This window comes from Girardinichthys multiradiatus, chromosome 19 (genome assembly GCF_021462225.1).
Source record: "Girardinichthys multiradiatus isolate DD_20200921_A chromosome 19, DD_fGirMul_XY1, whole genome shotgun sequence".
NCBI lineage: Eukaryota > Metazoa > Chordata > Actinopteri > Cyprinodontiformes > Goodeidae > Girardinichthys > Girardinichthys multiradiatus.
Window position 1 is genome coordinate 6,376,507 of NC_061811.1, and position 21,317 is coordinate 6,397,823.

Genomic DNA, 21,317 nt, shown 5'->3' on the forward strand with positions numbered 1-21,317 from the left:
CTTTAATATAATGTACAACATTTGTAACTATTAATATTTTAAGAGTGATGAATGAGATAAGCATGCGGCATGTATGTCTTTTCATTAATATGCTTTTAATTTGTAAGATAGAGCCCGGAACTGAGTAAAAAGGTTGCGTTAACTCCCGCTCTCCGGTTAACTACTGTCATGTCACCATAACAATGGACAGAAGCAAATGGAACAAGATAATCACACGTTTCCAGGTGACAAATACGTTCCAGTGAAGCGGAAAGTTGGGTTCTGTACCAAAAGACCGACTCTTGTTGATGTTGCGGTTGTTCGGTCCCTGTAGATGCTGCTAGCTGTTAGCACAGACGTAGAACCTGCTAACTATCATCTCTGTAGGCTTGTGCGCGCGGACACCTCGCGAGAACCGAAGTGCGGCGCGCGCGCGAGGACTTTGAGGAGATCGTGAGGGAAATAGAAGGAGGGTTGACCCATTTAAGGTGGACTGACACGACCCCATCCATCCCATACTTTACAGACACAGTAAGTAATTTCATGTCAGCCCCATTTCCCAAGGTTGCCTTTTCCCTTTGCGTTTAATTCAGGCGATGCTCAGGATGTTTAACTGAAACCTTCCTGGATACTCCCCGAAGACGTTCTCTTTTTCTGTAAACATACGCGATTTCATATGCCTGCATTCATAATAGAAACAGTTTCCAATCATTTTATACCGTCGAGGTAGGAAAACTTGACTGGCCGTCCGTTAACTCTTACATTACTCCTCACCTCTCATCGACTCTTTTTATTTGGCACCCCAAAAGACAATCCTCAGTCAGAGATCAGTTGTAGTTTCCACAAGTTTATTAAAACCAATCTGAATTCAGAGAGGGAGACGTCACACTTACACGGCTACCTGGAAACGTCTGTGTGCTGTCTCACTGGGGGCTGCGTTACATTACATTTTATACCCCACGTTGTTGTGCAGCATCTTTTTGTTTTTCAGTTACATACACAATCATTCTATCTGTGGATGTCTCCCCAGCAACAGCATAAAGAAACAGAGATACATTTCATCATTTAATAAAGAATTGTTTCCCACACGTCTTCAGGGTGGAATAGTTAGATGTTCTGACCAGCACAGAGAGGAGTACCATGCCTCCCCAAACACTCCCGGCTTGTCACATACAGACAGAAAACACCTGCAAACCTCAGCCTTGAATAATGAACAGTCACTGTGTTATAAGACTAGAGGCTACTGTTAAGGTTTTTCCTAACTATCAAGAGCATAACTAAAAATCAATCTATAAACAGCTTAGTCTTAGCTACTAATAATAATGCATTTATATTTCCACAATACTTATTCTTAAACAAAATAACCTGACAGCTGCAGTTGCTTCAAAATGCTGCTGCCAGAGTCCTGCCCAACACCAGGGGTAAGGATCCTGTCACACTATCCTTAAAATGGAGTAGTGACAAAAATTCAATCTGGGAGATGATAAAACGCACAGCTCCGCTGATCCTCCAGCTTCTAGCTGGGGTGCGGGAGGAACAGTGACCCGATCCAGAGGCTGCGCTGCGTCATTACGCATGGTCCAGCAGCTGTTTTTTTCCGTTCTGTTCTTTTCTGCGCTTCTTGACTGTTGCAGTTTGTTAACCTTGATCGTCAATATTCACAGCAGCAAGTCTGTCATCTCAGCCAGCGCCCTGATGAGTTTATTTCTCCTTTCCATTAAACAGATGCTTAATGTTTGTGGTCCGGACGGACCCAGTGAACCGATGACTACATCCTGCTTCACCTTTATCATAGGCATGAAAACGTTTTTTTCAGTGCTGTGCGTGAGAGATGGTAGGTAAAATAACATAAATATAGACTGAAAAGGGCACTTTTTTAAGTCCATGGAGATTCCTGTCTAACAAGCAAGAAGTGGGCTCAGAGCCCATCCTTATATTACTGCAATGGCTCAGAATTTGGACAGACATTGATTTTAAAATATTATTGATTTTCAAGCCACTGGACGGTTTATGGCCCAAAGACATTCAGAATTGCTTCCATCTAGACCAGGGTTGAGCAATTATTTGACCAGTTGAGCAGTGTGGTTTTCGTCCACATATGTTTTGTGGACCTGGAGAAAGCATTCGACTGTGTCCCTCGTGATGCCCTGTGGGGGGTGCTCCAGGAGTATGGAATCGGGGGCCCTTTATTAGGGGCCATCCAGTCTCTGTACAAGCGGAGCAGGAGTTTGGTCCGCATTGCCGGCACTAAGTTGGACCTGTTCCCGGTGCATGTTGGACTCCGGCAGGGCTGCCATTTGTCACCGGTCCTGTTCATAACTTTTATGGACAGGATTTCTAGACGTAGCCAAGGGCCGGAGGGGGTCTGGTTTGGGGACCAGTGGATTTCGTCTCTTCTTTTTGCAGATGACGTGGTCCTGCTGGCCCCCTCTAGCCAAGACCTACAGCATGCGCTGGGGCGGTTTGCAGCCGAGTGTGAAGCGGCTGGGATGAAGATCAGCTCCTCCAAGTCCGAGGCCATGGTACTCGACCGGAAAAGGGTGGCTTGTCCTCTTCAGGTTGGAGGGGAGTTCCTGCCTCAAGTGGAGGAGTTTAAGTTTGTCGGGGTCTTGTTCACGAGTGAGGGAAGAATGGAGCGGGAGATCGACAGACGGATCGGTGCGGCTGCCGCAGTAATGGGGGAGCTGTGCCGGTCCGTTGTGGTGAAGAGAGAGCTGAGCCGAAAAGCGAAGCTCTCGATTTACCGGTCGGTCTACGTTCCTACCCTCACCTATGGCCATGAACTTTGGGTCATGACCGAAAGAACGAGATCCCGGATACAAGCGGCTGAAATGAGCTTCCTCCATGGGGCTCTCCCTTAGAGATAGGGTGAGGAGCTCGGCCATCCGGGAGGGGCTCGGAGTAGAGCCGCTGCTCCTCCACATCGAGAGGAGCCAGTTGAGGTGGCTCGGGCATCTACCGGATGCCTCCTGGACGCCTTCCTCGGGAGGTGTTCCAGGCACGTCCCACCGGGAAGAGGCCCAGGGGACGGCCCAGGACACGCTGGAGGGACTATGTCTCTCGGCTGGCCTGGGAACGCCTTGGGCTCCCCCCAGAGGAGCTGGAGGAGGTGTCTGGGGAGAGGGACGTCTGGGCGTCTCTGCTGAGTCTGCTGCCCCTGCAACCCGGTCTCGGATAAAGCGGAAGACGACGAGTACAAATAATAATGCACTGCAAATATACTAACAAAAATATGCACTATATACATATAGTTGTTCAAAAGTATCAGAATTTAAGTAAGCTTTAATGTAATAATATTTTTTCCTAAAATAGGAAAATCTCAATAAATTACAATTTCATCAAATAATTAAATTTTATTTGAGCAATTCCAAATTCAAATGTATATAATCTATAGATATTGTTACACACAGAGCGATATAGGGCTGAAACAATTAATCAATTAACTGATTAATTGATTATTGAAATAATCATTAACTAATTTAGTAATCAAATGGAGTATACAAACTCTAAAACATGCCATTTGCTGAAAGAATATTCCACTCAGAGCAGTAATTAGGCCAAAATTGTACAAGAAATATATACATTTAGCATTTCAGATGAAAAACCTTTGTCTGTAAATATGCTCCATCCAGAACTCCTTGTGTGGCATAGCTTTAGCTTCACCTGGTTCAAATTTTGTTAAAAATCTTCTATTAAGCACCTTTGGCTATCCAATTATTAATCGGAAAGTCATTAGTTGCAGCCCTAGAGTGATATATTTCAAGTGGTTATACTGTTCATTTAGACGATTATGGCTTACATCTCATGAAAACCCAAAATTGGAATAAAAGACCAATAAAAAGGACAGGAGTGGAAATGGGATTCAGCCTGATAGCTGCTGTTGGATCTGCTGAATCCATACCACTGTAGGTCTAATTTTCTTTTCCTCTCCAAATACTTTTTAATCTCAAAATCTCTGTTTAATGCAACTCCATCTTGCTTTAAACCAGTAGGCCACAGCTCAGTAAACCCTGACATAGAGTCCTGACCAGAATATCTTTCTCTTGTTAAAAATCTCAACATTCTTTTCTCACAACTCTCCATTTCTGCAGCTCCGTTTTCTTTTCGTAACCCTGAATCTCTAATTAATGCCGTCTTGTCAACCGGCTGACAGGCAGCAACATTATCGTCTTCTCTGCACAGGATTATTTCTGTATCGTTCCTGGCCAGCAGTCAGATGTATTTAAAGCACCGTCAGAGCCCAGCTACAACTTCTGCAGATTATTCCTCATAGTTTTTTCCAACCAAATATCTGCTGTCTACTAGTTTAATATCCCAGTTTAAACAGACGTCAGACACCTGTCTGTGTGTGGACAACGTAAGACTGCTGTCACCTGTGATCTGTAGTTGAAAAACTGTAGTTGCACCACTTACCCTCACCTGTCCAGCATCAAATGTCCAAAGGCCGAGCAAGCCGCCTTGGCCAACCTATATATATAAAATGATGTATTTTTTAAGTGTTGAAGATATAGATTACAATAGTTTCATCTCTACCTAAAGTAAATGCTGAACGATGATAGGGTGTAAGGGGATGCAGCAAAAACCCAGTGTTTTCAAGGCTTCCATCCATGTTCTGACAGGGGGAAGTATGTCTTCGACCTGCCAGCTGTTTACTCAAGCCACCAGACCCAGAACTAGATGTCGATTCTCCCCAGAGTTCAAATCCCTCACCAGCGGTGGGTCAGGATCTCTGTGTCCAGCCAGAGAGGAAAGAAGCCAAAAGAGAGGATTGGTCCATCATCCCTGTGAGAGGGGAAGAAGGGGTGATTGAGAGGGGTGATTACTACTTCAACATTGTCTTTATTTCTCCCAATTTAAAGTCTTCTGCAGTTTTTTTGTATCTTTAAATAATAAAACAGCAGTAATTCGTACTTTTGTTCAGACAAACAACTTTTAATCTCAGTTACTTGTGTTGAATGTCAGTGTTTTACATTGTTACTGTTCAAAAACATAGATAAAATCAGCTACCCTCAGTGGAAATATCAGTTAAATGGATCAAACGGGGCGTGGGAATTCCTCACACTTGGAATAAAACAGCCGACTAATATCCCGTTTAAAACAGTGCTTTACGATAGTGACATTGTTAGCACGGATACTGTGGTGATGATATATTTAGGATATACTGTGCAGCCCTATTGTCATGTTTCCCAGTATCTGGCAGCTCAACTAAGGCCTTTACATGTTTGCAACCCTGTCATCACACCACAAGAGAATAGTTATTGTTTTCCAAGCTTTAAATGTGCTTCTTACTGAAAAAAGAATCCTTAAACAGTAAGAGCTCAAAGCCAAATGCTGCTCAGGTTTTGATCTTTAGGAGGGAAACCTCTGTCTCCTACATACATTACAATTTTAGGTTTTTTTTTGTTAAACATTTTGATATAAAATGGAAGCTTTGTTCGTAGTTTTATTTAGTTTAGAGTTTGTAATCCTTCATTCAGGTCCTCAGCAGTACTGCCTGGCACAGGAGGTGCCTCGTACCTCAGAAGCACTGCGTCTGCATAGAAACGCTTTGACCATGGAGCTGGTCTGGCTCCAGCAAGCCATCGGCAGCAGGAAAAAGGTAGGATCCAAAACGCACCATTGCAGTCATTTTGAGGTGGTTTGGAGTAATGTTTCTCCACATTTTCTAAAGGGCTTTCTAAATTCTCCGTTGGACATCATGTGAAATTGTAGTCCCTGCGTTTTTATGACTTTATGCTCGCATGAAAAGGTTTCTGAACTCAAGGGCTGCTAGATGTCAGGAAACCTAACACAAATACAATTTTACACAGAATCTTTATTATCTGTCACAAGGTTTATTTGTGGTTAAATATAGGAAACACTGGAGATAAAATAGTTTTACATGTTTGAAATAAACTAAAATATTTAGACACTGAGAGGATTTTGTTGTTTACCTTGAGGCATAAAGATTTGTCCCCTATAGGGTTCAAGAGGGAACAACTCCTCAGGAAACTATTCATCAAGACGATTTTAAGACTACCAGAAGTCTGTGTTGCTGGAAGCAAAGTATAAAGAAATCAAGTTTGGTTTTTACCTAGGGATGCACTGATATGAAAATTCTGGGCCGATATCCTTCTCCAATATTAATATTGTATTTACAGATACATATATACCCTTTCAATCAGTAATAAAATGACCACACAACTCACAATTCTTTCTCTGCTTCAGTTAAAACTCCCACAATCCTGTGCTACATCACTGTCACATGACCAAACAAAAACCACATGGCCAATTGTTGATACCTTTTTCTTCTGTGGGTTGAGCCAGGGCTTCCCCAAGAGAAAGATTCAATTTTTCTACGCGACAACGGAGACCGGGCCGTTTTCAAACGATTACACTCTGGAACCCGTTCTCAAATTGTCCCATTTTCAGAGAAAACATTCACCGTTGTCGTGTGAACGAACTGTAGAAACGGAACCAAACTTTTCTGTTTTCACCAGAAAATGTTTTCATGTTAACAGGGCCTAAGTTTCAAAAACGTTCTGCAAAGGTATACAGTTAGATCCATAAAGTCCCTGATTAGTCCTGAGAGAGCTCCAAAAAATATTCCCGCTAACTTCCATGGAAAGTAATCTCCAACTTCCAGAAAGTATGAGCTACATCACGTAGTTAATAATATTCTCTGTGGCCATGCAGTCAGGATGAGCTCATCCTAGCATCTGATTTTAGTTGGTAGCTGAATAAAACAATCACAGTTTTCATGTGTTTCCTTTGTATGACTTTCCCTACAGTATCTATCCCTGAAGGACAGACTGAGTGTATCCTGACGGTAAAAGTAATATGAACTGGACCTAAAGTGGGACTAATGGGAACAGATCACTCTAATGTCATCTGTGTTATAAATTATCTATATGTTGTATTTATGATGTAATATATGAAACTGCATTTAAAGTGTACGTTTTTGATACTGTTAAAGAAATAAATAATATTTTTCTACAAAGATGTCTCAGCTTGCTGGAGTGTTTGTATTGATATTCGGTTATTTTGAATTCATTAGCAGGTAGTCAGGGAAATGGCGCATTCAGTTCATTTCAAGAGCTAATCTTTGGTTAAAAATAATTACATCGTGTGTCACAGCCTCATATTTCCAATCTGGATCCTAATAAATGAGCTATTACTTATTACAATAGTTTTATCCTGCAAATAATATCATGATTGCCTCCTGATTTTCTAAGGATCTGGTATTTAAACAATGTTCGCATCCCTATTTGGGCTTTTAATGGTGGATTTCTCTCCATCCCAGGGTGGAGTGATTCTACAACAAACGAATGCTATGCATGTTAAACACTGTAGTTGAGTGCACAAATTTGAAATCATTGTGGATTTTTTTTCTAACCAGCACAGAGTCTAAATTATACATACAGGCTCAAATATATAAATACACCCCCACTAATATTTGATTTTGTGTCCCTTAGCAATTTGCAGGGAGGCTACACTTTTTTCAACAGTCTTGTGGCATAATTTAGGCTGGATCTTCCACTCTGGAAGAACTGATGGACTTTATTTGAAAAAAGTGATTTTAGCAGCATGGGCCTGGGCTTTATGCAAAGTCTTATCAATATTCAGTATAGTTTAGGTCAGTACTTCCCAAAAACATGACCTTCGTCTGTTTTATCAATTCTATAATCTGGATGTGTGTTTGGGATCGCTTTCTTGCTGGAACACAGAATTATGTCCAAGTATCAACATCCAGGCTCTGATTTGATGTAGGTTCCTTCATTATTTGACCCACTTTGTGCACTTCACCAGTATCACTGGTAGCTGAATAGGCCCTGAGCATGATCCTGCCAGTACTATGCTTGTATGTTGGTCCAGTTCTCCAACCATTCTTCAGATTGTGGCCAATCAGCTCGGTCTTTGTCTCCTCTGACCATAAAACTTTGCTCCAGAAAACATTGTTGATTTTTGGATAAAGGGTTACTTTCTTGGAGAGCAGCCTCTGAGTGCATGGCAATGTTAAACTGGCTTTACTGTGGACACAGCAGTTTCTCTTTTATTATAGGGCTTAAAACTTGGTTGTTCATAAACATCGGAACCGATGTCATTTCCTTTGAGGGGGACAGTTTGGATCAGATGGTTGAAACTTTGACAGAAATGGGTGCTCCAATGAGACAATGACCCAAACAAACATACAAATTGGCTTTGGATTGGATAAAGCAGACTAGAATTAAGATCCAGGAATGGATTTACCAAGCACTGACCTCAACTTTATTCAGAATTTAGAGACTGTAAAACCCGGTGAAAGCATGGATTTAACTGCCAAGATGAATGGTCGAATATCCAACCAGGATTATATCAGGAGCTTCTTGATGGTTTGAAAACACAAGTAGCAACTCACAATGGACATTTAAAGCAAATATCAGTGGAGGCCCATGTATACAGTCATAATCAATTAGAATATTGTAGAAAAGTTCATTTATTTCAGTAACTTATTTCACTAAGTGAAACATGTAAATTAATTATACTCTTCTATTTCTGTTTATTGTGATGATTGTCTGATTACAGCTAATAAAAACATTTAATATTACAATATTACATCAGGCAAGTAGAAAAAAACCCATTTTAATACAGCAATGTGGGCTTAATAAAATGAATGTTTAATACCTGCTTAAAGGTTACTTTTAATCTGACAAACGAGCCTCATCAGAACCCGTATTCTACTATTGATTATGACTGTATTTCAGCCTGTATAAATTTGACCCATTGTGAAATAGAAATAAATCTGCTATTCTTGCTTTAAAAGATCAATTATTCATTTGTTGTGTAATTATTTTACCCTGGAAGAACAACGTTTAAAAAACATAATTAAAAGCTTAAACCCCGTTAATAAAATGTATGTCTATGGTGAAGGTATCTAAGCTGAGCGGAGCCAAATAAACTGAACACATTTCAATTTTATGTAGTTTATTTTGAATATTGGGTGGTTCTTAGTAACATCTCACTAATATGCCTAATTTCTTTGATAATCATTTTTTTAAACAGACAGGCAGGTGTGGAGGTTATCTTATTGATTCAGCCCACATCACAGAGACCCACCCATTCTCCCTTCCACTGTCACTAGCCTTTGTTGTGGTTCCTGTCAATGGTTTGGCCCACAGAGCCAGTCCTTGCTGGCCCTGCTGCCATAGCAACCAGGAAATACTCACCACCGTCAAAGTAGTAGTAGTGTCCGTGAGAGAGGGGGGCAGAGAACGGAGCAGAACGTGGAGAGCCGGAGTCTAGACGGACCACAACAACAGAAGGGATTGATTTCCATGTCCGGCTGTGCTGAACCTCATCCTCCTGTAGGTTTGTGAGTGAACAGTGTCAGTGCTGAGTTAGAGGTTAGATGTGTGTACAAAGGTGTATAGGTGCTGTATATGTATGTCTCAAAGAATTATGTGTGCTGTTAGGTGATCTAGGATATATCTGTGGTGAGACCTTCTCATTATTTCCCTTCAATAAATGTGTGTGGATGATCTTGTTGCCCAGAGATGGCTGCCAGCACTGCAGTTCCATCTCACCTGCCTCCGGTCAAGAACGTAGTGGTGTTCAGGAATGGGGACCCCTTCTATGGTGGACGTAGGTTTGTGGTCAACCAGCGTCAGGTGGCCACCATGGAAGCCTTTCTGAACGAGGTGACCCAGAGCATCGGGGCTCCACTTGCTGTAAGGACCCTATACACCCCCAGGCAGGGCCACAGAGTCACAGACCTCCAGGACCTCAAGATGGGAGCACAGTATGTTGCTGCAGGATTTGAGAGGTTCAAGAAACTGGAGTGAGTACAAAAAGGTTTCTCATGTTTATTATTAGAGAATATCTTGTTAGTGTAGAAGGCTTAACTTTTTAATCTACTTAAATTAATATTAGAATCTTTATCTGGCAACCACTGTAATTTTTGTATATCTTCTGTCTTCATACACAGTTATCTGCATGCAGGATTAAAAAAGCAGCCCGGAACTCGTAATGAAGCACAGGTAGGATGTTCATTTCCAGTGTGGCCTCCTGCTCTGTCCGTCATTCATTAACCACATCTAACTGGGGGGATTACACCACCAGGCTAAAGGGTGGTCCACTGCAAGTAAAGTATTAAACATGTCAACGTTTTCCACAGTAATGGTATTTCTAATGATCCTGTTCACATGAAATTTATGTGAAGTAATCCACACAAACAACATCAGCACAAAATACTTCATAAGTGAAGTTATGAGTGCTAGTGAAGAGGTATTAAAAAGGTTTTTTGCAATGTATTCAGCACTTAGTAGAAAAGCCTGTTTTGGTAACGACCGACTGCATGACAGGTGTTATTGTGAAGCATTCTTCTGCCTCAACTGTCTTCAAATCATTCAAGTATTTTGGGCTTCTTCTATGCCCCCTGATCTTCAGGTGTTTCCATAGATTTTCTTACTGTGAAACTAATTGAGAGTTTATTTGGCTGTGTTTGGGATTGTTGTATGGCAAAAAAAAAAATCCACTGTTAACAGGAATGTCCTGGCACTTTTCTCCTTTCATCCTTTCTTCAGTTACATGACCTCTGCCTAAGTTCCATATGTGGAAACAAAGCCCCAAACCATGTTGTTCTCACTTTCAAACTACTGTTTGTGTTGTGTTTGTGTGGCAATGTGCAGTGGCATTCCCACCCCTGACATGGTGTGTGCTATGATCTCCACATAGTTAAATATTGGTCCAATCAGGGCAGAATATATTCTCCCAGTATTTTATAGGTGAATCTAGATATTCTGCAGCAAACTTTCAAAAAACGTCAAAATGCTTTCTCTTCAGCAGTGGAGTCTTGTGCAGCGAGCAACTAAGGTTGTGAAAAATACTTGTGGAAAAACTCTGTGAGTGACCATTAGGTCTTGGACAACTCTCGTGGAGAAAATGTTGAGTTCTGCAGCACTGACTGTATGTTACCTGCTGCAACCAGCCAAATCAAATATGAAATCAACGTTGATATTTTTAGTTACTGAGATAAGCTGTTATTTGCCGGTTATTGGCTAGGTTAACGGTTCAGCCTGTTGTGCTTACAGAACCGTTGCTGTCAGTGGTTGTCATGTAAATTGCCAGAAATAATGGGCAAATGATTTGCACCTTAAATTACTTTAGCGCCATTAACTACAGGTGAATAATGACATAGCTGTGCAGATTAAACCAGCTTTTATTATTCAGTTTTTTCTATCAGGAAATGGTTCTGAGTTGCAACTGAATCATTTTCCTGTAAATTTATATAGTTGCAGTCTTGCATATAAACTAAGTATATGATTCCCTTTTCATGTATACACGGAGAAACTCTTCTGTTTTGTTACTTGTTTATATTCTGACCAGCTTCTCTGTGTTAATCTGTTGGTGTTTTGTAAAAAAACCATAAAACATTAAAGAATAAATGTGTGTGACTCCTTTAGATTTTTAGCCAGAGTTTGGGGGTTTTAAAGTCTTACATGCCAGTGTTGTGGTTACCATGGAGCAGTGCAAAGAGCGTTTGTCTGTGTGTGAGTTTGTGTGTGTGTTTGTCCATTTAATCTTGCCCGTTTCCACACAATCCTATCAGGGCCATGTGCATGTCCTGGCAGGCCTGAATTTTACAGCCTGGTCTGATGCTTTGGCTCGATGTAAATTAATAAAGCGAGTGCCACCTCACAGAGGATTAAAACATAACAGTTTGTTCTGATGTCACTGATCATGGCCAGCCACATATGTGGTTTTGATTGCATTTATGTGACACATCTTGGTAAGAAGCTTTGAGAGGATACCTCAAATCAGACACGGTAAGTAAATATGCCATCTGAGGACTCTTAGAGGGAGGTTAGTTTCCATGGCTGCCACACTTGAGCTTACATGAGCAGAATATTTAAATAGTCATTATATATTTGGGGAAAGTGAGCTTGCTGAGATGGATATGGATGAATGGGTGCAGCATAAATCTGATGAGTTGAAATTTGGAGGAGAAAATGATCCAAATACCAGACTGTGATGTTCTGCATTTGATTTTTAAATGGCAGGCAAAAGTCATGCTGAGGCCGAACGTTTCAGCCAAATGGAGGAAGTTTGTCCCTGTTCCTTGCATTGTACAGTGAGTTTGAAAAATCTACACAAATACACATAACTATTTTACAGTGTTTTGTAAACGTATTTACACCCCTTGAACTTTTTCCCATTTTGTTGTGTTACTACCAGATAATTCAACGTGATTTATTTGGGATTTTATGTCTGACACAAGGTAACTGTGAAGTGAAAAGATTCTCAATTTGATCCAAAGTGTTGCCCAGGGGCCATTTGTGGCCCGTAGAATAATTTGATGTGGCCCTGGACTGCAGTTCATCAATGGTACAAATTTGGCCCTCCAGCAAATGGAGCTGATGTAGATGGACAGTTTTTGTAATATTTTTTTAGGATGAGCCATGTTTTTTTTGCTTTCATCATAATATCATAGTAAGTAGGTCCACAAACATCAAGCATCTATTCACACAAAAACAGATTTAGGCACAACCATTCATTAAACCTGGCTAAATACAGCAAGGGTTTTCAAAGAAAGCTGTTGCTGCTGGAAGTAGACTTAAACATTTTCAAGACCAACAAAATAGAGAAAAGTCACCTTGCTTTCATTAGGGCAAACCTCTGAAACCCCTTTTTCGGACCTACAGCAACTTGTTCTTTCTTACTTTGTTTCATTAAAATATTGCATGTTTAAACTCTGAATCCCCACACCATGATGCTGCCACCACCATGTTTCCATTTTTGCACGATAGATTGAACAGAATTCTTTTAGATGTTCAAAGCTTAGAATATTGTTTTTTTGTGTTATGACCCGGCTTTAAAGGTCACAACTAATAGGGAGACACACCATGTTTTAAAGTTATTAAAACATCAATTAATACTATTCAAATGAAAATTAAAAACTGAAAGTTTCTGTCAAATCAGAGCTGTATGGTGTGCATGAGTGAAGAATGCATATGTAAGTGTTGGAGTAAAGCTGAAGAGGAGAGCAGAAAGAAGTTCTGTTCCAGTCAGGCTTTAAACTGAGGAACTCATAAGGTCTCCAGGTGTTCAGAATGACAGCAAGGATGCAGAACCAAGATTAATTCCCTACCCAACCACAGGGAGACCTGCAGGGCTCGTAAAAGCAGCCTAACTCTCCTCTAAACTTATTAAATGACTTCTAAATGCACACAGTGGCACTGTTTTTTTTGTATTCAGGGATTTCAAAATGAAGAGGGTTGAATGAATTTTTTTTAATTTGTAAACAATTCTGAAAACTATATATCATTTTCTTTAGATCTGACAATAATCCACTACCTTGCAATAACATAAACTGATGTTTGTAAAGTCTTAGGTGTATGAATACCTTTGCATAGCACTGATAACATACACTTACCGGCCACTTTATTAGGTACACCTTGCTAGTACCGGGTTGGACCCCCTTTTGCCTTCAGAACTGCCTTAATCCTTCGTGGCATAGATTCAACAAGGTACTGGAAACATTCCTCAGAGAGTTTGGTCCATATTGACATGATAACATCACACATGCTGCAGATTTGTCGGCTGCACATCCATGATGCAAATCTCCCGTTCCACCACATCCCAAAGATGCTCTATTAGATTGATATCTGGTGACTGGAGGCCATTTGAGTCCAGTGAACTCATTGTCATGTTCAAGAAACCAGTCTGAGATGATTTGTGCTTTATGACATGGTGGGTTATCCTGCTGGAAGTAACCATCAGAAGATGGGTACACTGTGGTCATAAAGGGATGGACATGGTCAGCAACAATACTCAGGTAGAATGTGGCGTTGACACGATGCTCAGTTGGTACTAAGGGGCCCAAAGTGTGCCAAGAAAATATCCACCACACCATTACACCACTACCAGTATGAACCGTTGATACAAGGCAGGATGGATCCATGCTTTCATGTTGTTGACACCAAATTCTGACCCGACCATAATAATAATCATCTTTATTGGTCATTGCACATGGACAATCGAGACTCATCAGACCAGGCAACGTTTTTCCAATCTTCTGTTGTTCAATTTTGGTGAGCCTGTGCGAATTATAGCCTCAGTTTCCTGTTCTTAGCTGACAGGAGAGGCACCCGGTGTGGTCTTCTGCTGCTGTAACCCATCCTCCTCAAGGTTTGATGTGTTGTGTGTTCAGAGATGCTCTTCTGCATGCTTTGGATGTAACGAGTGGTTATTTGAGTTACTGTTGCCTTTCTATCAGCTCAAACCAGTCTGGCCATTCTCCTCTGACTTCTGGCATCAACAAGGCATTTGCGCCCACAGAACTGGATATTTTCTCTTTTTCGGACCATTCTCTGTAAACCCTAAAGATGGTAGTGTCAGGAGTTTCTGAAATACTCAGACCAGCCCGTCTGGCACCAACAACCACGCCACGTTCAAAGACACTTAAATCACCTTTCTTCCCCATTCTGATGCTTGGTTTGAACTGCAGCAGATCATCTTGACCATGTCTACATGCCTAAATGCATTGAGTTGCTGCCATGTGATTGGCTGATTAGAAATTTGCGTTAACGAGCAGTTGGACAGATGTACCTAATAAAGTGGCCAGTGAGTTTAGATTCATTATTTAGCTCTGATTTTAACATAAATTCAGTTTAGTCTCTCATCACTTGGCCACACTGGTCACATTTTTTAAATGCAGCCCTCTCCTTTGTTGTCTCTGTTCAGTGTATTCCGTAATGGTGATATTCTGTGTCCACCTTTCCGGTTCATCATTCCTCGGAGCATGCGGCAGGACCTGGATCAGATCTTGAGTCTGATCACAGAGAAGGTCAGCTTACGAACTGGAGCAGTGCGCAGGTCAGATAGAGCAATTCACACAGTCCTCTTCTAAGGGCAAACAGGAGGTTCAGGATCTGGTGAACATTTCCTTTCAGACTGTGCTCCCTGGACGGAGTCTCCATCTCCTCGGCCGGGGAGCTGCAAACAGGCTGCTGCTATGTTGCTGTGGGAAGCGAAAGGTTCAAGAAACTTCCATATGTGGAGCTGCTGGTTTCAAAAGCTACAGAGAGGTATTGTAAATCAAGGTGCTCTTATGTGTCTGGAGATGTTTTTACATGCATCTGTGCTTTTTCATTCCACCATAAAGCAAAGGCCATCAGATGATGATCAAGTCTCCCTCTTTTTTTTTTTTAGAAATTACACTGAAAAGAGGAGACTGGTGAGGAGACCTGAGGTAAAAAGTACCTTCAGTCACTTGATTATTCTTATTATTTTGTTATCTTAAAACCAGACTCTGCATTTTTTAATTCTTACACTCTTTGCAGTAGGTCAACTCTGAATCTTTGTTTCAAAAGCAGATAAATCAAAGCAAAGTCAGTCAAGGATTTTGTTTTCCTCTTAGAACCGGAAAGCAGGAAGCGGTCCAGAGGACCGGTTCAGTGACTCAGCTCTCCTCAACTCCCCAGAGGTAAAACGAAGAGAACCCCCCTCTGTTTCATAATTTTTCCCACCTGATGCTGTGGCTGCTTGTTATTAATATTTTTTACGTAAGTTTAACAAAGGATACAGAGAACATTGTGGCAACTTCATGTTAAAATCTCTACATTATTAAAAATGTATATTCAGCTGTAAGCCATGACTTTCAGTCAGATGGTCGGAGGGTGAAGTCAACAGGAGATGAAGCTGCAGCTCCTCCGGCCTCACAGCAGCTGAGCAGGAGAGAAGGAGCAGAGGAGGCCTCCGCATTCTTCGCCAGGCCCGTCAAAGTTCGCAAGAACAGAACGCAAACCACACCGCAGCTGACTGATGGATCTGGTCAGGACTCCTATTCAATCTAACCCAGTGGCCTTCAAAACTTATGACCTCCCCTCCCCATTAAATTTTTTACATTACAACCACACTGTTCTGTATATGATTCATAAGGATCTTATTTGACACAGGTGTATTCAGACAGGAGGACCAGACAAACAGAGAGGAGGTCCAAGGTGCAGAGGAGGTGCAGGAGGATGAGAATACTGCTACAGAGCTTCCTGTTGATCAGGTTAGCTTCAGACACCTCGCAGTCATTCCTGTTTTATAGCATCAAACTACAATGGGTGAAATATATGAAGATGTGTTTGTAATATCTAATAAATACATATACACTGCTCTAAAAATAAAGGGAACACTTAAACAACACAATATAGCTCCAAGTAAATCAAACTTCTGTGAAATCAAACTGTCCACTTAGGAAGAAACACTGATTAACAATCAATTTCACATGTTGTTGTTCAAATGAAAAAGACAACAGGGGGAAATCTTTTATTAGCAAGACTCACTCAATAAAGGAGTGGTTCTGCAGGTGGGGACCACAGACCACTTCTCAGTACCTATGATTTCTGGCTGATGTTTTGGTCACTTTTGAATGTTGGTGGTGCTTTCACACTCGTGGTAGCATGAGACGGACTCTACAACCCACACAAGTGGCTCAGGTAGTGCAGCTCATCCAGGATGGCACATCAATGCGAGCTGTGGCAAGAAGGTTTGCTGTGTCTGTCAGCGTAGTGTCCAGAGCCTGGAGGCGCTACCAGGAGACAGACCAGTACACCAGGAGACGTGGAGGAGGCTGTAGGAGGGCAACAACCCAGCAGCAGGACCGCTACCTCTGCCTTTGTGCAAGGAGGAACAGGAGGAGCACTGCCAGAACCCTGCAAAATGACGTCCAGCAGACCACAAATGTGCATGTGTCTGCACAAACGGTTAGAAACCGACTCCATGAAGATGGTATGAGGGCCCGACGTCCACAAATGGGGGTTGTGTTCACAGCCCAACACCGTGCAGGACGCTTGGCATTTGCCAGAGAACACAAATTCGCCACTGGCGCCCTGTGGTCTTCACAGATGAAAGCAGGTTCACACTGAGCACATGTGACAGACGTGACAGAGTCTGGAGACACCGTGGAGAGAGATCTGCTGCCTGCAACATCCTTCAACATGACCGGTTTGGCAGTGGGTCAGTAATGGTGTGGGGTGGCATTTCGCCCTCCATGTGCTCGCCAGAGGTAGCCTGACTGCCATTAGGTACCGAGATGAGATCCTCAGACCCCTTGTGAGACCATATGCTGGTCCGGTTGGCCCTGGGTTCCTCCTAATGCAGGACAATGCTAGACCTCATGTGGCTGGAGTGTGTCAGCAGTTCCTGCAAGATGAAGACATTGAAGCTATAGACTGGCCCGCCCGTTCCCCAGACCTGAATCTGATTGAGCACATCTATGACATCATGTCTCGCTCCATCCACCAACATCACGTTGCACCACAGACTGTCCAGGAGTTGGCGGATGCTTTAGTCCAGGTCTGGGAGGAGATCCCTCAGGAGACCATCCACCGTCTCATCAGGATCATGCCCAGGCGTTGTAGGGAGGTCATACAGACACATGGAGGCCACACACAATACTGAGCCTCATTTTGACTTGTTTTAAGGACATTACATCAAAGTTGGATCAGTCTGTAGTTTGTTTTTCTACTTTCATTTTGTGTGTGACTCTAAATCCAGGCCTCCATTGGTTAATACATTTAATTTCCATTGATAATTTTTGTGTGATTTTGTTGTCAGCACATTCAACTTTGTACAGAACAAAGTATTTAATGAGAATATTTCATTCATTCAGATCTAGGATGTTTTATTTGAGTGTTCCCTTTATTTATTTGAGCAGTGTGTATATGTCAAAGGGTTGGATACAATCTAAACCTGATTCTTATTCTTTACTTAAAGAGAGTTGCAGAAATAGTTGAAGATGAAGACTTAAGCAACACAGAGGATCCTGTGCAGAGCACTCAGGAGGTGGGCAGCTTTTTAAAGTTAGGCGAAACATAACTTTGTGTAATGTGATTACACAGTAGCTAATAGACAAGAAATTAGCTAACAACCAAGAATAATGGTGCCTGCATCTATTTATTTACTGTTATAAGAATAATGCATGTATGTATTCTAACAAAGAAACACCCATTTTCCTCAAGAAACATGCAGAAAAGAGCGAGCAGCACAACAACCAGCATCAACAGGAACCCAGTGGAAAGCAGGTAGAGTATGTGAGTGGGTTATTAACAAATACCAAACTGACTGGGTCACTGTACCTTTTTATGTCAAAATGATCTATTTCTGTATGAAAGGTGAAAGCATCTGAACAGAAACAGGAGTCAGCAGCTCAGATCCTGGTATATACACCCACACATGCAGGCAGCTGACTGGTAAATAAATCTATCCCTCTGTAACGAGAAGACGGACAGAAAGCTGATAGTGGCCGTCTGTGTTTTTGTACTTAAAAGGAGGCCGAGCTGAAGCCGATGTGTTCAAAGTCGGGTTCATCCCACTCAGAGGGAAAGATCAGGAAAGAGCAGGCAAGTTTACCAACTCTGCATCTCTGAAATCTGAGAGAAACTTGGTTTTTCTGTTGATTTAATATGTTTCCTGTGACAGGAGAGCCTGCAGGATGCCTCATCAGTTCAATCAGGACAAAACCAGCAGGTCACAGTATAACGGTGTCAGTGATGATTTCTTCCACCATCCAGCTAAATGAGTAGTAGCAGCTAAACTGTGATATTAAGACAAGTAAGATTTGTTTGTCTTTGGCCTTTTTATTCATTATGAGACAGAAATGTGAAATAGGATCCAATAAATCTCTCCTCAGATATGATAAATTGGCTGAAGGTGATGTTTATAGTAATGTGCAGGTGTTATTTCAACTGTTCATCCTGTTTAACAGGAGTAACTCTGATGCTGGCATTGTGTAGGTGTAGAAAGTTGCAATTTATTCCATTTATGTGCCTAAGGAACCATGTATTAGAAACATTTCATCCTGTGCATGTCATTTTTAAAGTTAGAACAGAAAGTACTGTTGTGTCAATAGTTTAGTCCAGTGGTGTCCAATTCCAGTTCTCTGGGTCTGATGTCCAGGCATTTGTAGATGTGTCCCTTCTCAGATAAAACGTATTCAAAGTGCCAGATTACCTAATCGATAGGGCTTTACTATTGGGCCCCATGGAGTAAAGACACACAGGACAACCATGCACACACACACACACATACTTTTTGGACTGTGGGAGGAAGCCGGAGTACCTAGAGAGAACCCACAAATGCACACGGAGAACATGCAAACTCCATGCAGAAAAAAATAGTAAGTATTAACATATATTTTTCACATTTTTTATGAACGCAATTAATTTCACTCATCATACAAATTAAATATTCTTGAATTTCCCAAAATGTTCACCCTTTTTAGGGATTGATATTTTAGGGATTAAAGTTGATTTCTTCAGAGTTTTTTGTTTTTAGCGGCAGCCAAAGATTAGCAGCAGCAACAGCAGCTATCTGCTATCTCTCCTGTCAGTAGCTTGGAAACTACAGGTCCTTCTCAAATTATTAGCATATTGTGATAAAGTTCATTATTTTCCATAATGTCATGATGAAAATTTAACATTCATATATTTTAGATTCATTGCACACTAACTGAAATATTTCAGGGCTTTTATTGTCTTAATACGGAGGATTTTGGCACACAGCTCATGAAAACCCAAAATTCCTATCTCACAAAATTAGCATATTTCATCTGACCAATAAAAGAAAAGTGTTTTTAATACGAAAAACATCAACCTTCAAATAATCATGTACAGTTATGCACTCAATACTTGGTCGGGAATCCTTTTGCAGAAATGACTGCTTCAATGCGGCGTGGCATGGAGGCAATCAGCCTGTGGCACTGCTGAGGTCTTATGGAGGCCCAGGATGCTTCGATAGCGGCCTTTAGCTCATCCAGAGTGTTGGGTCTTGAGTCTCTCAACGTTCTCTTCACAATATCCCACAGATTCTCTATGGGGTTCAGGTCAGGAGAGTTGGCAGGTCAATTGAGCACAGTGATACCATGGTCAGTAAACCATTTACCAGTGGTTTTGACACTGTGAGCAGGTGCCAGGTCGTGCTGAAAAATGAAATCTTCATCTCCATAAAGCTTTTCAGCAGATGGAAGCATGAAGTGCTCCAAAATCTCCTGATAGCTAGCTGCATTGACCCTGCCCTTGATAAAACACAGTGGACCAACACCAGCAGCTGACACGGCACCCCAGACCATCACTGACTGTGGGTACTTGACACTGGACTTCTGGCATTTTGGCATTTCCTTCTCCCCAGTCTTCCTCCAGACTCTGGCACCTTGATTTCCGAATGACATGCAGAATTTGCTTTCATCCAAAAAAAGTACTTTGGACCACTGAGCAACAGTCCAGTGCTGCTTCTCTGTAGCCCAGGTCAGGCGCTTCTGCCGCTGTTTCTGGTTCAAAAGTGGCTTGACCTGGGGAATGCGGCACCTGTAGCCCATTTCCTGCACACGCCTGAGCACGGTGGCTCTGGATGTTTCTACTCCAGACTCAGTCCACTGCTTCCGCAGGTCCCCCAAGGTCTGGAATCGGCCCTTCTCCACAATCTTCCTCAGGGTCCGGTCACCTCTTCTCGTTGTGCAGCGTTTTCTGCCACACTTTTTCCTTCCCACAGACTTCCCACTGAGGTGCCTTGATACAGCACTCTGGGAACAGCCTATTCGTTCAGAAATTTCTTTCTGTGTCTTACCCTCTTGCTTGAGGGTGTCAATAGTGGCCTTCTGGACAGCAGTCAGGTCGGCAGTCTTACCCATGATTGGGGTTTTGAGTGATGAACCAGGCTGGGAGTTTTAAAGGCCTCAGGAATCTTTTGCAGGTGTTTAGAGTTAACTCGTTGATTCAGATGATTAGGTTCATAGCTCGTTTAGAGACCCTTTTAATGATATGCTAATTTTGTGAGATAGGAATTTTGGGTTTTCATGAGCTGTATGCCAAAATCATCCGTATTAAGACAATAAAAGACCTGAAATATTTCAGTTAGTGTGCAATGAATCTAGAATATATGAATGTTAAATTTTCATCATGACATTATGGAAAATAATGAACTTTATCACAATATGCTAATATTTTGAGAAGGACCTGTATGTGCGGTTTTTACATCATTTTACACAAATATCAGTATGGCATAGAAGAAAATGCATTCATCCTCCTTTTTGCAAAAGAGTTGTCTTTATTTTAAAACCTAAAAATAGACATAAAATGAAGGTTCTTTAAAAATGACAGCATATTTCCTATATATTTATCCAAAATTAGAAGTTATCTTTGTTGGAAAGGTCAGTTAAAATTGGCGACTGCAAAAAAAAATAAATAAAAATGCCGGTTAAATTGCACTGGTAGTGTTAAAAAAAAAAAAAGCATTTTGAATGGGAGTCAAAGTTCTGCAACATTAATTCTCAGAGACCCAAGCGGGTTAGATATTGTTGGTGACATCTACCCGTTAAATCCGCCTTTTCCTCC

The 21,317-nt window shown here is 41.6% G+C and overlaps 2 protein-coding genes across 4 annotated transcripts; both read left to right on the forward strand.

The window, feature by feature from the left end:
* The first annotated feature begins 63 nt into the window (after positions 1-63).
* On the forward strand, positions 64-6,958 carry iqcc (IQ motif containing C). The gene is made up of 5 exons (XM_047344961.1): positions 64-224; positions 367-510; positions 4,599-4,794; positions 5,457-5,578; positions 6,750-6,958. The coding sequence occupies exons 1-5, from the start codon at positions 183-185 to the stop codon at positions 6,783-6,785; spliced, it is 540 nt and encodes a 179-aa protein (XP_047200917.1). The 5' UTR covers positions 64-182; the 3' UTR covers positions 6,786-6,958.
* A 2,220-nt stretch (positions 6,959-9,178) lies between these two features.
* On the forward strand, positions 9,179-19,406 carry dcdc2b (doublecortin domain containing 2B). Of its 3 annotated transcripts, none has more exons than XM_047345880.1 (15): positions 9,179-9,302; positions 9,490-9,775; positions 9,923-9,974; positions 11,997-12,067; positions 14,680-14,811; positions 14,889-15,023; positions 15,148-15,187; positions 15,356-15,421; positions 15,600-15,768; positions 15,894-15,994; positions 17,704-17,772; positions 17,949-18,020; positions 18,102-18,146; positions 18,258-18,329; positions 18,409-19,406. In XM_047345880.1, the coding sequence occupies exons 2-15, from the start codon at positions 9,492-9,494 to the stop codon at positions 18,466-18,468; spliced, it is 1,368 nt and encodes a 455-aa protein (XP_047201836.1). In that variant the 5' UTR covers positions 9,179-9,302; positions 9,490-9,491; the 3' UTR covers positions 18,469-19,406. The 3 variants fall into 3 exon arrangements, with proteins under 3 accessions (XP_047201836.1, XP_047201834.1, XP_047201835.1); XM_047345878.1 differs by having other exon boundaries at positions 9,192-9,306; XM_047345879.1 differs by having other exon boundaries at positions 9,192-9,306; positions 17,949-18,011.
* Positions 19,407-21,317: the final 1,911 nt, after the last annotated feature.

What these genes read in the sequence shown, in the direction of transcription:
- dcdc2b (XM_047345878.1), top strand. Translation starts at nt 9,273, where the DNA reads ATGTCCGGCTGTGCTGAACCTCATCCTCCTGTAG. An exon ending in CCTGTTCCTTGCATTGTACA is followed by an intron (nt 12,068 to 14,679) that starts GTGAGTTTGAAA and finishes GTCTCTGTTCAG; the next exon opens with TGTATTCCGTAATGGTGATA. An exon ending in CAGAGCTTCCTGTTGATCAG is followed by an intron (nt 15,995 to 17,703) that starts GTTAGCTTCAGA and finishes CTTTACTTAAAG; the next exon opens with AGAGTTGCAGAAATAGTTGA.
- iqcc (XM_047344961.1), top strand. Translation starts at nt 183, where the DNA reads ATGGACAGAAGCAAATGGAACAAGATAATCACACGTTTCCAG. An exon ending in AGATAATCACACGTTTCCAG is followed by an intron (nt 225 to 366) that starts GTGACAAATACG and finishes TCATCTCTGTAG; the next exon opens with GCTTGTGCGCGCGGACACCT. An exon ending in TCCCATACTTTACAGACACA is followed by an intron (nt 511 to 4,598) that starts GTAAGTAATTTC and finishes ATGTTCTGACAG; the next exon opens with GGGGAAGTATGTCTTCGACC.